Source organism: Scyliorhinus torazame, chromosome 17, assembly GCF_047496885.1.
Source record: "Scyliorhinus torazame isolate Kashiwa2021f chromosome 17, sScyTor2.1, whole genome shotgun sequence".
Classification (NCBI taxonomy): domain Eukaryota; kingdom Metazoa; phylum Chordata; class Chondrichthyes; order Carcharhiniformes; family Scyliorhinidae; genus Scyliorhinus; species Scyliorhinus torazame.
In genome coordinates, this window is record NC_092723.1 from 170,843,529 (window position 1) to 170,859,510 (window position 15,982).

The 15,982-nt window shown below is 48.2% G+C and overlaps 1 protein-coding gene across 2 annotated transcripts in view; it reads right to left on the bottom strand.

The window, feature by feature from the left end:
- The window catches only part of cops3 (COP9 signalosome subunit 3), a 53,774-nt gene extending 38,257 nt beyond the window's left edge, over nucleotides 1–15,517 (bottom strand). For both annotated transcript variants that reach the window (XM_072481636.1, XM_072481635.1), the window contains exons 1-2: nucleotides 15,369–15,517; nucleotides 5,747–5,876 (exon numbers count right to left, since the gene is read on the bottom strand). In XM_072481636.1, the coding sequence (XP_072337737.1) occupies nucleotides 5,747–5,876; nucleotides 15,369–15,423 (185 nt within the window). In that variant the 5' untranslated portion in view covers nucleotides 15,424–15,517. The remainder of the gene's footprint in view (nucleotides 1–5,746; nucleotides 5,877–15,368) is intronic.
- Nucleotides 15,518–15,982: the final 465 nt, after the last annotated feature.

Consider the following 15,982-nt stretch of genomic DNA (forward strand, 5'->3'; position numbering starts at 1 on the left):
TCCTGGCAAGGAGACCCAAGGCCAACGAGCCGCCAAGGGCTGTAGTGGTGAGGTTTCACCGCTTTATGGACAGAGAGTGTGTCTTGAGATGGGCCAAGAAACAGCGGAGCAGCAGGTGGGAGAACACGGAGATCCGAATCTACCAGGACTGGAGTGTAGAGGTGGCCAATAAGAGAGCTGGCTTTAATCGGGCTAAGGCGGTCCTCCATCGGAAAGGGGTGAAGTTCGGTATGCTGCAGCCAGCGCGATTGTGGGTCACATTCCAGGATCGGCACCACTATTTTGAAACACCGGAGGCGGCTTGGAGCTTTATACAGACTGAAAAGTTGGGACTCAAATTGAGGGTTTGTTGTTGGGGGATGGGATGTTTGCTGTATATATGACTGTGGGAGTGTGGGCGTCGGTGTTGGAAGGAGGGGAGGCCCGGGGATGGGGAATTGAGGTAAGGCCGCAAAAGGAGCTGCGCCAGAGGGGGCGGGGCCGGCTCAGGAAAGCGTGGGCTTTTTCCCGCGCTAGGGAAGGACGGAGGTGGGGGTGGGGGGGGGGGGGGGGGGGGGGTGGTACTGGAGAGGAGCGCACACTGACTGCCAGGGAGGAGGGGGAGGGGGGGATTCCCACACTGGGGGGGTCGATGGGAAGGCGGGAGAGGCCGGGGTCAGCAGGAGTCAGCTGACTTACGGGAGTGTTATGGGGGGAGCAAAAGAGCTAGATATGGATCTAGCGGTGGGGGGGGGGTATAGGGTTGCTGCTGCATTGGCCAAAAGGGAACTGGAAATAGGAGAGGTGGTCGGGACGGGGGTCCTCCGTCTGGGGGACTGGAGGGTGCGGGAGGCGGGTGCACGTGACTGACCTAGAAAAGGAAATGGCTAGTCGGCAGGGTGGTGGGGGGTGGGTGAGAAGCCCCCCAATCCGGCTGATAACTTGGAATGTGAGGGGCCTGAATGGGCCGGTTAAGAGGGCCCGAGTGTTCGCGCACTTAAAGGGACTGAAGGCAGACGTGGTCTTGCTTCAGGAGACACATTTGAAGGTGGCAGATCAGATCAGGCTGAGAAAGGGGTGGGTAGGACAGGTATTCCATTCGGGGTTGGATGCGAAGAACAGAGGGGTTGCAATACTGGTGGGGAAGCGGGTGTCGTTTGAGGCAAAGAATATTGTAGTGGATAATGGAGGTCGATACGTGATAGTGAGCAGTAGGTTGCAGGGGGTGCGGGTGGTACTGGTAAACGTATACGCCCCGAACTGGGATGATGCCGGATTTATGAAGCGCATGCTGGGTCGGATTCCGGACCTGGAGGTAGGAAGCTTGATAATGGGGGGGGGGATTTCAACACGGTGCTGGATCCAGCATTGGATCGCTCTAGGTCCAAGACAGGGAAGGGGCCGGCCGCGGCCAAGGTGCTTAGAGGGTTTATGGACCAGATGGGGGGAGTGAGTCCATGGAGGTTTGCCAGGCCTCTGGCCAGGGAATTCTCATTGTTTTGAGTAGGGCGCTAATCCCGAAAGTGGAGGGAACGGAGTATTCGGCCATAGCCATCTCAGACCACGCCCCACACTGGGTGGAGCTGGAATTAGGAGAGGAGAGGGATCAGCGCCCGTTGTGGCGTCTTGATGTGGGATTATTGGCGGATGAGGTGTGCGGGGGGGTGCGGGGGTGCATCGAGAGATATTTGGAGGCCAATGACAACGGAGAGGTGCAGGTGGGGGTAGTCTGGGAGGCGTTGAAGGCGGTGGTCAGGGGAGTGTTAATCTCCATCAGGGCCCACAGGGAGAAGAGAGAGGGCAGGGAGAGGGAGAGGTTGGTGGGGGAGATCTTAAGGGTGGACAGGAGATATGCAGAGGCCCCCCCCGAGGAGGGACTACTCAGGGAGCAGCGAAGCCTCCAGACGGAGTTTGACCTGTTGATCACAGGGAAAGCATAGGCACAGTGGAGGAAAGCACAGGGGGCGACGTACGAGTATGGGGAGAAGGCGAGCCGGATGCTGGCACACCAGCTTCGTAAGAGGGAGGCGAGGGAGATAGGTGGAGTTAAGGATAGTGGGGGGAAATACGGTGCGCAGTGCGGTGAGAGTAAATGAGGTATTTAAGGACTTCTATGAGGAGCTGTACAGATCTGAGTCCCCAGCAAGGGAAGAGGGGATGCGACGATTTTTGGATCAACTGAGGTTCCCGAGGTTGGAGGAGCAGGAGGTGGCTGGTTTTGGGGCGCCAATTGGGTTGGTGGAGCTGGTTAAAGGATTGGGGAACATGCAGATGGGGGAAGGTCCCGGGGCCAGATGGGTTCCCGGTCGGGTTTTATAGGAAATATGTGGACCTGCTAGGCCCGTTGCTAGTCTCTCTGATCCTGAAGCGGGATAAGGACCCACTGCAATGTGGGTCATATAGACCAATCTCGCTCCTCAATGTGGATGCTAAGTTGCTGGCAAAAGTGCTGGCTACGAGAATTGAGGACTGTGCCCCGGGGTTGATCCATGAGGACCAGACAGGATTTGTAAAGGGCAGGCAGCTAAACACCCATGTGCGGAGGGTCCTCAACGTGATTATGATGCCATCGGTCCGGGAGGGAGAAGCGGAGGTAGTGGCAGCTATGGACGCGGAGAAGGCCTTCGACCCGGTGGAGTGGGAGTACCTTTGGGAAGTGTTGCAGAGGTTTGGGTTCGGGGAGGGGTTCATCAGCTGGGTCAGGCTGCTATATAGAGCCCCGGTGGCGAGTGTGGCTACGAATCGGCGGAGGTCGGAGTACTTTCGGCTGTACCGAGGGACGAGGCAGGGGTGCCCCCTGCATTGCATATACCTGAACGCATTTCCCGAGGGTAACCCAAACTTCTCCTCCAGCGCCCCTAGGCTCGCAAACATTCCATCTATAAACAGGTCCCCCATTCTTCTAATCCCTGCCGATGCCAGCTCCGAAACCCCCCATCCATCCATCCCGGGACGAACCGATGGTTCTCCCGAATCGGGGACCAAACCAAGGCTCCCACCTCGCCCCTATGCCGTCTCCACTGCCCCCAGATCTTCAGCGTTGCTGCCACCACTGGACTCGTGGTGTACCTTGGATAGACTTGGATTGTTTTCCTTGGAGCAGAGGAAACGGAGGGTGGGACATGATTGAGATATGTAAAATTATGAGCGGCATAGAGTGGACAGGAACAAACTTTTTCCCTTGGTGGAGGGGTCAATGTGTAGGGGGTATAGATTTAAGATTTCATGCGGATGTGAGGAAAACCTTTTTTTAACCAGAGGGTGGTGGGAGTTTGGAATTTGCTGCCTGAAAGGGTGGTGGAGGCAGAACCCTCTTAACATTTCAGAATGAAAATCACTTATTGTCACAAGTAGGCTTCAAACGAAGTTACTGTGAAAAGCCTCTAGTCGCCACATTCCGGCGCCTGTTCGGGGAGGCTGATACGGGAATTGACCCGTGCTGCTGGCCTGCCTTGGTCTGCTTTCAAAGCCAGCGATTTAGCACTGTGCTAAACCAGCCCCTTCAAGAAGTTTAAATTCAAGAAGTTTACTGGAAGGAGGTTTTTAGGGTAATTTCTAAAGTGATGCACGTGAAACTGGACCCGGGCCCCCGGGAGGCCATATTCGGGGTGTCGGACCAGCCAGGGTTGGAAACAGGTGCGGAGGCAGATGTTGTCGCCTTCGCCTCATTGATCGCCCAAAGGCGGATCCTGATAGGTTGGAGAGCAAACTCTCCACCCTGTGCCCTGGCGTGGGGGCCTGTTGGAATTCTTGACTCTTGAGAAGGTTAAGTTTGAACTGAGGGGAAGGATGGAGGGGTTCTACAATTCATGGGCATTATGCACTTTCAAGAACTGGATAACATCGAACATTAGTTGGGGCGGGTGGGGGGGGGGGCTGTGTGTGCTAATGGTGACTATGGGTGATTCCGGATTCCTTTTTGTCATTTGTTTCTGTGAACATGCGGGCCTAATGTTTGGGGTTTGGTAGGAGGATGGGATCGTTGTTATTGATATGGGGATTGATATTGATATGTGTGTCTGATTATTGTTTATTGTTGGTGGGTGTAGATTTGGGAGAAAATGTGAAAAAGGAGAATAAAGATATTTTTTAAATAAAAAAAACATTTAAGAAGTATTTAGACGTGCACTTGCGATCCCAGGGCTTACAATGTTAGGGACCAAGTGCTGGAAAATGGGATTAGAATGGTAGGTGGTTGTGCAATGGGCCGAAGGGCCTTTTCTGTACTGTATGATTCTATGACTCGATAACAAAAGATGTAAGCGTTTAGATTCTCATGAAATGAACTCACTTGGGGTCATTAGGACTCTGAAGCATTTCCAATGCCAAATTCTACAGCAACTCCACCCAAACGCTCCAACTAAAGAATGTAGATTCTGCAACAAAGCTATGCAGCTTTGGATATCTCAATACAATAAATATGTTTTAAGTAATGTCTTAAGACAGTGTTTCACTAGTTTCCCATGTCCCAGACAATGGATTTCAGTATTCTAATTTTTCTCTTTAAATCCCTGCATTACCTCATTTCTCCCCATCTCCATGATCTGTTCCAGCATTCTCCATAGCTGAGAAACTACGGAGCATTATAAAACCCCAATTATTAGCCTTTGCCTCCTAGCTATATACCCAAAATATTACTGAGGCCTAATTATTAAATGTATATTATTTTATACGCAGTTTGGTTATAACTATCACTGTCCTGGTTATTCCGCTGTATTGTAATGATTTGGACTATACCACATACCTTCTCCTGCATAACAAAGAAAATTTCCCAAAGGCAGACCTAGATCTTTCCTGAACCACAGCATGATCTTGTGTGTACAGAAATTTAGAAACATGTCTAAAAGATATAAAAGACTAGCTTCTTTCCTCTGAAGCTGCAGATCATGTTTTTATTACACATACACACATGTGCGTGCACACAGAAACACGCACAGTTCAGAGGACAATTAATACCAATGCCAACAGTCACTTTCATAACAGATAAGACTAGAGACCAATCTGATGCAAAGAATAATTTATGGAAGCAATGCATCTTTCTAATAAATAACATTCAAACACATCCTGTGAACAGAAGTAGCTTCCAGCTAGTTGGTCTTTCTGAAAATAACTTTGCCACTGCTAGACACAGAGTAATGTATTGCTTCAACAACTGTTGTACCTAGAACAAAGCAATTGCTAACTAATCAAAAGTGCTGATTTCAATACCCAAAAAAACCTTTGAAAGCACAGCTATTCCAGCTATTCCTTTGAAAAGAAAATCTCTGAAGCTGACATTTACTTGAACAATGAACACCTAGCCTCATAGTTACTGTACAAATGTAGGTCAATGGCCACCTGCGGCATTTGACCAGAGTCATCTATGGTTGGACTATCCTGGTCAGATTAACTTGCCAATAGTTTGGCAAGGTACTTTTGTTTCTAGCATTTGTATAATGATTCCTATCAGACTCCTATGCAGGGTTCATAGGCAGTGTTGGCCTCATTGCCTTCTTTCTTATTTGCTTCCAACAGAACAAAAAGAATCTTCCAATTCCTCATCATATGATTAGGATGTCATTTTGAAGTTAGTAGCTTTCTTGAATGAGCAACCACCGTGACTAGATTTGTGTAACACCTTGCATGTAATGAGATGTTCCAAGGCATTTCACTTCAAATGCAACATTTTTATGACAACAGGAACAAGGTGCAAATTTTGTTAAGACAAAATGAATCCTCAGCTATGTACATTTTACATGAAATTGCATGACATTTATTTGGAACTTACAATACTGCCAAGACTCCTAGGGAATGCTCCTGCACATCCAATGCACCTAGCACTGTATCCAAGTGGGAGAGGTTTTTAGCCAGCAGCTCTCCACTCTTGTTAATGAGGTCACATAGCTGAGTCATTTGACCTAACCAAAATAAGACAAAAACACAGTAAATACATGTTAAAACCACATGTTAAATCTATGCAATCAAAAGACTTGCTTCTACCATATTCTTTTTTTTTATAAAATAAATTTAGAGTGCGCAATTCATTTTTTTTTTCCAATTAAGGGGCAATTTAGCGTGGCCAATCCACCTAACCTGCACATCTTTGGGTTGTGGGGCCGAAACCCACACAAACATGGGAAGAATGTGCAAACTCCACAGAGACAGTGACCCAGAGCCGGGATCGAACCTGGGACCTCGGCGCCGTGAGGCATCAGGGCTAATCCACAGCGCCACTATGCTGCCCACTTCTACCATATTCTTAACATTACTTTTCAACTCCTTTATACTTCAAAAGTAGCCAAATAAAAACTGATATTTATGCTCCCAATTTATTAATTTGTCCATCCCCGATGAAGACACCACCAATTCTGTTCAGTTAGCAGCTTCTCATTTTATGCTGTCTGCAAATTGTAACACTAAAGCCAAAGTTTTTTATATATATTGAAAAATAGCATCACCATGTGGCACACCACTTTTTACATCCTTCCTGTTTAAAAACACACCACTGTATTTTTCCCTTCAAAAAAACATCCTACCCAGAGTGCCAGAATACTTTCAATACAAGTTGCCTTAATTTTATTGAGAAATCCCCCCCTGACCTTATCCATTGCCTTTTGAAAATTTGTACAATATCCATTTAATTTCTTTTATCTATAAACTTTCATTCCTTCAACACTTCTATGCTTCTTGTAAATCTATGTTGGCCAGTTAATTAATTCATTCACATGACGCTAAATTGTTGGCGACTCATTTGGAGCCCTGCCTGCCGGGGGTGATCTCAGAGGAGCAGACAGGATTCGTTAAGGGCCGGCAGTTGTCGGCCAACAGTAAGAGACTGGGCGGCACCATAGCACAGTGGTTAGCACTGTTGCTTCACAGCACCAGGGTCCCAGCTTCGATTCCCGGTTTGGGACACTGTCTGTGCAGAGTCTGCACGTTCTCCGTGTCTGCGTGGGTTTCCTCTGGGTGCTCCGGTTTCCTCCCACAAGTCCTGAAAGACGTGCTGTTAAGTCATTGGGACATTCTGAATTCTTCCTCGGTGTGCCTGAACAGGCGCCAGAATGTGGTGACTCGGGCTTTTCACAGTAACTTCATTGCAGTGTTACTGTAAGCCTACTTGTGACAATAAATATTATTATTGTTGTTGCCCTCCTTAGTGCCCGAGCCAGAGGTGATTATTTTGCGTTCAACAGGGTCGAGAGGTACCTCTTTGATATTTTGGGGTGGTTTGACTTTGTGCCAAAATTTATATCTTGGATTAGGCTTTTATATGGGGCCCTACTGCAAGTGCCCTGAGCTTGCGATATTTTCAATTGAACAGGGGCACAAGGCCCATTATATCCGTTGTCGTTTGCCTTCACGATTGAACCGCTATCCATTGTGCTGAGGTCATCTACCAGTTGGAGGGCGATGGAGCGTGGAGGGAGGGAACATAAGGGTATCCTAATTTGCGGATGATTTGCTGCTACATGTCACAGACCCAGATTTGCTGTTATATGTCAAGGACCCACTCTCCAATGAAGTGCTCAGGGAGTTTGGCTCCTTTTCAGAGTATAAGCTAAACCTGGACAAGAGTGAATTTTTTCTGGTGACTCCGCTGGGGAGGAGAGCGGATCTGGGAGGTTACCGTTTCATCCGGCCAGGACTAGTTTCTGATATCTGGGAATTTGGGAGGCTCATGATTGGGTCTCGCTCCATAAACTTAACTTTGCCAGTGTGGTGGTGGTGGTGGTGGTGGTGGTGGGGGGGGGGGGGGAAGAAGAGAGAGAGAGAGAAAGAGAGAGGCTGAGAGAGGCAGAGAGAGAGAGAGAGAGAGAGAGAGGCAGAGAGAGAGGCAGAGTGAGAGAGAGGCAGAGAGAGAGAGAGAGAGAGAGAGGCAGAGAGAGAGAGAGAGAGAGAGAGAGAGGCAGAGAGAGAGAGAGAGGCAGAGAGAGAGAGAGAGGCAGAGAGAGAGAGAGAGAGAGAGAGAGAGAGGCAGAGAGAGAGAGAGAGAGAGAGAGGCAGAGAGAGAGAGAGAGGCAGAGAGAGAGGCAGAGAGAGAGAGAGAGAGGCAGAGAGAGAGAGAGAGGCAGAGAGAGAGAGAGAGGCAGAGAGAGAGAGGCAGAGGCAGAGAGAGAGAGGCAGAGGCAGAGAGAGAGAGGCAGAGAGCGAGAGAGAGGGAGGCAGAGAGCGAGAGAGAGGGAGGCAGAGAGCGAGAGAGAGGGAGGCAGAGAGAGAGAGAGAGGCAGAGAGAGAGAGAGAGGCAGAGAGAGAGAGGCAGAGAGAGAGAGAGAGAGAGAGAGAGGCAGAGAGAGAGAGAGAGAGAGAGAGAGGCAGAGAGAGAGAGAGAGGCAGAGAGAGAGAGAGAGAGAGAGAGGCAGAGAGAGAGAGAGAGGCAGAGAGAGAGAGAGAGGCAGAGGCAGAGAGAGAGAGGCAGAGGCAGAGAGAGAGAGGCAGAGGCAGAGAGAGAGAGGCAGAGGCAGAGAGAGAGAGGCAGAGAGAGAGGCAGAGAGCGAGAGAGAGAGGCAGAGAGCGAGAGAGAGAGAGGCAGAGAGAGAGAGAGAGAGGCAGAGAGAGAGAGAGAGAGGCAGAGAGAGAGAGAGAGGCAGAGAGAGAGAGAGAGGCAGAGAGAGAGAGAGAGGCAGAGAGAGAGAGAGAGGCAGAGCGAGAGAGAGAGGCAGAGAGAGAGAGAGAGAGGCAGAGAGAGAGAGAGGCAGAGAGAGAGAGAGAGGCAGAGAGAGTGAGAGAGAGAGAGAGAGAGAGAGAGAGAGGCAGAGAGAGAGGCAGAGAGAGAGAGAGAGAGGCAGAGAGAGAGAGAGAGGCAGAGAGAGAGAGAGAGGCAGAGAGAGAGAGAGAGGCAGAGAGAGAGAGAGAGGCAGAGAGAGAGAGGCAGAGGCAGAGAGAGAGAGGCAGAGAGCGAGAGAGAGGGAGGCAGAGAGCGAGAGAGAGGGAGGCAGAGAGCGAGAGAGAGGGAGGCAGAGAGCGAGAGGGAGGCAGAGAGAGAGAGGGAGGCAGAGAGAGAGGGAGAGAGAGAGGGAGAGAGAGAGGGAGGGAGAGAGAGAGGGTGAGAGAGAGGGTGAGAGAGAGGGTGAGAGAGAGGGTGAGAGAGAGGGTGAGAGAGAGGGTGAGAGAGAGGGTGAGAGAGAGGGTGAGAGAGTCAGCGAGAGAGAGCGAGGCTGATTTGAAGAGGTGGGATGTCATTCCTCTTATCTTGGCGTGAAGAGTACAGATGTGAAGATGAATATTCTCCCACAGTTCAGCCATGACTGAATCCTGTTCAGTTCCATGCTCTCACATAGGAAGACCTGGACAATGTCCAGGCTTGGGTGATAAGTGGCGAATAACATTCATGCCACACAAGACCCAGGCAATGGCCATTGCCAACAAAAGTAAATCTAATAATTAAAATGTTAATGGTCAAAAAACCCACCATTAACATGCTGGGTTTAGTGCTGACCAGAAACTGAATTGGACCAGCCATATAAATACTATGGCTACGATAGCAGGTCAGAGGCTGTAAATTTGCAGCAAGTAACTCACTTCCTGACTCCCGAAAGCCTACCCACCATCTACAAAGCACAAGACCGGCGTATGACGGAATAGTCTCCACTGTCCTGGATGAGAGCAGCTCCAACAACATCCAAGAAGCTCAACATCATCCAAGACAAAGAAGCCAACCTGATTGGCACCCAGTCACCACTGCCAACATTCACTCCCTTCACCACTGATGCACAGTGGCAGCATTGTGTACTGTTACAACAATGGTGGGCAACCTGTGGCCCACATGCAGCCTGTCAGGGCTCTGAGTGCGGCCTGATGAGTCTTGCCATGGTGCGACAGGCAGAAGAATCCTGATTTCATTCTGGGCACAGGATCGCATTGCTACATGGTGATGGCAGGACGTGCTGTTACATGGTGATGGCAGGACGTGCTGTTACATGGTGATGGCAGGACGTGCTGTTACATGGTGATGGCAGGACGTGCTGCTGAGGTTCCCGCCAGGACGTGCTGCTGAGGTTCCTGTCAAGATCGCCCTCTTAACAGTTGGCGCCAGGATTGCGATGCTGCAGTTCCTGCCATTCAAAGAAAACACCCAGTGCATTCTGGATACACAAGCACTGGGAAACTGTCATGTCGGGTGCCAGAGCACTTGTGGGAGGTTGAGTTTCTTTCTTGATTTTTTGTCTGTTATCGGCTTTGCTCCTGCCTGATGCTTTTTGTTGAAGTCGCACGTGAGGAAGGAGAATCAAGAGTAAAATCAAAGAATGCAGAGGAAGAAGAGGTCGCAAAAAAGAGAAAAATAGGTGATGAGGGCAAAATGGGAAGAGAACTGGGAGCTGGATTATTTTGTTACTGAACAGAAAGGGAGACCATTGTGCTTCATTTGCAATGAGGCGATAGCAGAATACAATGTTAACAGGAGTGAAACATGCCATCCCTCTCACAGGGCACATTTCCATTTGGCTCTGCCCAGGCTGCTACAAATCTGAAGCAAGCCATGAAAACAGAGGCAGGTACTTGGATAAACATTAAATCAGAGTGACTCTGGCTAGTTTTCCTATTGTTTAATAGCGAATTAGTGAAAATGCCTCATCGAATCTGCAATGTTTTATTTGCTGGGTTTAAAAACCAAGAGGAAATCATCAAACATGTTAAATGTCTGCAACTCAGCAGGCATACTGTGAATTGCAGAGTGCAAGAAATTGCTGCTGATCTAGCAGAGCAGCTTTTCAGATCTGTACGTTCAAATGACGCATTAGCACTGGATGAATGTAAAGATATTAACATTGCTCAGCTCTGTACATGGGTTTGTTGTGATGACAATGATCTGAACGTGAAAGAATATTTAGATCTCTTTGGAATACACGGCCGAACTCAGGGCTCAGTATTTTTAGAGGCATTTACTGATTATTTTGAAAAGCACGAGATATCTTTGGAAAAAATTGTATCAGTCACAACAGATGGGTACCCCTCCACAACAGGACTACACCGTGGATTTGTAGCTTTGTTGGAAGCTTGTGTACCTAACATATTTGGTGTGCATTACATAATACACCCAAGAAGTGCTCTCCTCTAAACTTGACAAGGGAGACAGACTGAAAGCTGTAATGGGCAGAGATACTTTGTTAACTTCATACGTGCTCAGACCCTGCATCACCGTCAGTTCATGCAACTTGTTAACCAAACTGAAACAGAATATGGAGACCTTGTCATGCACACTGAACTGCGCTGATTAAGCCATGGTAAAGTACTGGTCCGCTTCTTGGCACTTCTCCCCGAAGTCCAAAGATGTGCAGGTTAGGTGGTTTGGCTATGCCAAATTAGTTTCCAAAACGTTAGGTAGGGTTACTGGGTTACAGGGATAGGGTGGGGGCATGAGCGTAGGGTGCTCTTTCGGAGGGTCGGTGCAGACTCGATTGGCCGAATGGTCTCCTTCTGCACTGATTCTATGATTCTAAATACAGCAGTTTCTTGCACAGAAATCTCAAATATAAGCTGGATTTTGGATGTGGCTTTTTGCACCAACATCACTGGTCACCTGAACTTGTTGAACAAAATACTGCAGGGGAGAAATCACCTCCTGACCACACTAATTGCTAGTGTAAGAAAATTCATACTGCGCACACAGTGAATTTACCTTCACGTGACTACACTCATTTCCCAAATTTGAAGAAAATTCTGGCAAAAACAACTCTGATGAAGGAAAAAAAAATAATCCATCAGTACACATACAAGTGGTGTGTACACTGGTTGAATGATTTGAGAATCACTTTTCTTCCGAGTGATCTGAATTCCTACCTCTCCTTGCTCTCAAATCCATTTGAATTTGATTAGAGCAAATGCAGCAGAATATGTCAAAGGTTGGTAAAAGGGGGAGGTTTGAAGAGGAATTAATTCATATTTGTGCCCTGGATGATTAAATTAAGCAGCTAAAGAGAAAATGTACGTGAGAATTTTGGCTGAATAATCCGGGTCCAGTTCTCCGGCATTGCATTGCAAAATTGAGTCAATGTTTGGATTATACACATGCAAGCAGTCTTTTTCTGCTATGGGACACAACAAATACAAGAAGCGCAACAGACTAACGGGTGGAAACCTTAGTTCTGAATTGTGAAGTCTCTGCACATCGCTGAGTCCTAATCTAAGAAACGCTGTGGCTGTTAGATCCAACCGCAAGTCACATTCATGACGCAAGTGTAATTATTACATTTATTTTTTCCATTTGAAGTTGATGACAGTTCTATTAATATATGAATATTGAAGCATCTTCTGTAACTGGTTATCTAAGTATTTGGCATGCATTAAATGGATACAATCTTTCTTCATGGGGTCGTGGCTATTGCAAATGCCCAATTTCACTCTTGCAGCCCAGACATGATGGAGGGCCACATCACTATCCTGGGTTATCCATCACTGATCTACAAGATGCACTGCAGCAACTCACCAAGTCTCCTTCAACAGCACCTCCCTAGCCTATGGACTCTACCACCAAGAAGAACAAGAGTAGTGAGGCATGACAAGACCACCACCTGCAAGTTCCCCTCCAGGCCACACACCTTCATGACTTGGCACTGTATCACTGTTCTTGAATTCAAAATCCTGAAACTGCTTTCCAAACAGAATTGTGGGTGTACCTATATCACATGGACTACAGTGGTTCAAGGAATCTCACCACCACCTTCTCAAGGGCAATTAGAGAGGGTCAATATATGCTGGCTTTGTCAGTGACATTCACATCTCATGAATGAAGAAAATTATTTAAAAGGTTGTTGCCAGGGCTGAAGAATTTTAATTACAAATCAAGGTAGGACACTCTAGGGTTGTTTTCTTTGGAACGAAGGAGACTGAGGGATATTTAAAGAAAAGTTATATTAAAATTTACTGCCTGAATTACAAAGGCAATGCCTGCAAACAAACCGAATTTGCACAACTGCAGACATCTACCACTGTGGCTTTTGTATATCTGATCATGAAGATGCACTTCAGCAACTCACCAACATCATTTTAACAGCAACTCTCCACTGTGACCAAAACCACCAAGAATAACAAAAGCAGCAATGTTGTGAAAACACCAAACCACAAACCAGCCAGACCTAGACACACATCATTCACCATCCATTCAGTCTTGCTGGATCAGAAACATAGAATCTTTAGGGGAGGCAGTGACATTGTCATTAGACTAGTAATCCAGAGACCCAGGGCAAGATTGGGGGACCTGGGTACAAATCCCACCATGGCTGATGGTGAAATTTGAATTCAATAAAAACCTAGAATTTAAAACGTCTGATGATGACCATTGTCGTGGAAATCTATCTGGTTCACTAACGTCCTTTCGGGAAGGAAATCTGCCATATTTACCTACACGTGACTCCAGATCCACAGCAATGTGGTTGACTCTCAAATGGGCAATAAATGCTGGCCTAGCGAGCGAGGCCCACATCCCGTAAATGAATAAAAAAGAATATTTTTGACGAGGCATGATCATCACAAGTACTCCAGCTATCCAAGAAAGCCCACCAAAGCAAATAGTGGAAGGTAATAAATCTAGCCCTGTCTCGTGTCCATATCCCAGGCTCAAATCTTAAGAACATGCACTTTAGAAGCACGAAAAAAATGTCCAAAGGCACTTCAAAGGAACGAGATCTGACAAACACTGACACTAAGTCAAAGTAAGAAATATTAAATAAAATGTAAGTAACTTTTTAAGCAACGGCAGTATTAAAATGGGTGACTAAAAGCTTGGTTAAAGCAATAAATTTTGAGACAGTTCTTGAAGAAGAGAATTGCAGACCTTAAGGCTCTGTGACTGAACAGACAGCAGTTAAGGGTGGAGTGAGGAGAGTGGAGATGTACAAGAAGCCAGAGTTGGAGGAGCACCAAATTCTTGGAGGGCGTTGGAGCAAGACCAAGTCTGATACGAACTAAGATTTAAACATAAGGATAACAATTTTGAAATTAATGCACAAGTGGACTGGCAATTGATGTAGATTAGTGTAGCATTGTCAGGCGAACTGAACGTGTGCAAATTTCACCAAATGAAATTCCAGTTATGGGGCACAGAGATTAACTGCTGCCTCATATGCCAAGAACCCAGGTTTGATTCCAACCTTAGGTGACTACCTGTGTGGAGTATGCACATTCTCCCAGTGTCGGTGTGGGTTTCCTCCGGTGCTCTGGTTCCCACCCACAGTTTAAAGATGTGCAGGTTAGGTGGATTGGCTATGATCAATGCTTGGGGTTACGGGGATAGGGTGGAGAATGGACGCAAATAAAATGCTCTTTCAGAGGGTAGTTTCAGACTTGATGGGCCAAATGGCCTCCTTCTGCACTGGAGAGATTCTACAGATTGAAAGCCGACAGATTGCAGGTTAGGTGGATTGGCTATGCTAAAGCGCCCTTAGTGTCCAAAATTGCCCTTCGTGTTGGGTGGGGTTACTGGGTTATGGAGATAGGGTGGGGATGTGGGCTTGGGTAGGGTGCTCTTTCCAAGAGCCAGTGCAGACTCGATGGGCCGAACGGCCTCCTTCGGCACTGTAAATTCTATGATCTATGATCAAGATTCTATAGATGTACTTATACCTCCCAAATCTATGAAGTGCAAGTGGTACTTCAATTTAGATCAAGGTTGAACCAGGAAAGAATTGCTGCTAAACCCTGCTGATTCAACCAGATAAGTTGAGATGCATGGTTGTGCTACAATGTTGTTTTCCACATCTGTACTTCATTAATATCCTTGCAGACCAGAACTTACAAGACTACTTTTTTAATGGCTGGAACTAAACTACAACATTCGAACTCGATTATACAAATGAGCAAATTACTTTGCAAAGTGCAGCAAGATAAATTTCCCTGATTAGATCAGGTCTCCTGGAACGCCGGGATGGTGATATCCCAAGAATTCCCTGCCCTTCGACAATAACCTCTGCAGCTGGGAGCTGAGAGCTGGCTGCCTAGGCCCCATATTGGTGAGCTGAACTCAAGGCGAACCGGAAGTGCAGAAGGGTGGGATGACTGGCGGCGGCGGGAGCCACTCGGCAGCGTGGAGCGACCGTCAATCTCCGCGGGGCGACCAATCGGGTAGCGAGTGGGGCGGGCGCTTCCGGCGCCGTGATGCTCACTGGCGTTGAGGTAAACAGGCCGCGAAATATCCTTCAAATCCAGAGCGGACTGTGCGGGGGTCTTTTACCCCAGCCCCGCCATCACCAACGCCCCTCTGGCGGGCATTAGCCAGGACGCAGCTCCGCCCGCCGCTGGGTCGAGGCTTTCACCGTCCGGAAGATAACGGGCGCCGGGGATGGGAGAGGGGGCGAGCGGCTCCCTCCGTGCCCTTCCCCTCAAAAAAAAACGTCCATTTAAAAAAACAACAAACCGCCCGCCCGTCAGTCAATCTCCGCTCCCCTCGGCGGCAGCCGCCGCCATCCCCTCCTTACCCTGGGAGGAGAGCTGCCTCACACTGTTGACAAACTGCTCCAAGGCGGACGCCATTTCTCAAACCGCCTTCCCTGCTCCTCATTCAAACGGCGTGACACAGCAGCGAGACAGCCCGCCGGGCGACTCTCGCGAGAGCGGGCGGCAGCTCCGCCCCCAAGGGGCGCGTCTTAAAGCTGAAAAGCACCTTTAAGACACACACTCACATACACACTCTTCCAATGGCAAGTTTTGGTTTTACAGATACCCACTTGTACTTCTCGTTCAAAATATCCTTGCCAATGATGCATTCTAAAGATTTTTCTTTTTGGAATTGGGTCAGGCCAACACCATTGTCCACGTTGGGGCTGAGAGCACCAAAACACAAACTGATTGGAATTTCTCAACAGGTCTTGGCAGCAACTATGGAGACTGCTCGGGGTGACCGACCGCCTCACATTTTGAGGGAGCGGTCCCCGGTCTAGACTGTTAGTGGCACGGTAGCACAGTGGTTAGCACCGTTGCTTCACAACGGCAGGGTCCCAAGTTCGATTCCCGGCTTGGGTCACGACTTGTGTGCGGAGTCTGCATCTGCACGTTCTACCCGTGTCTGCGTGGGGTTCCTCCGGTTTCCTCC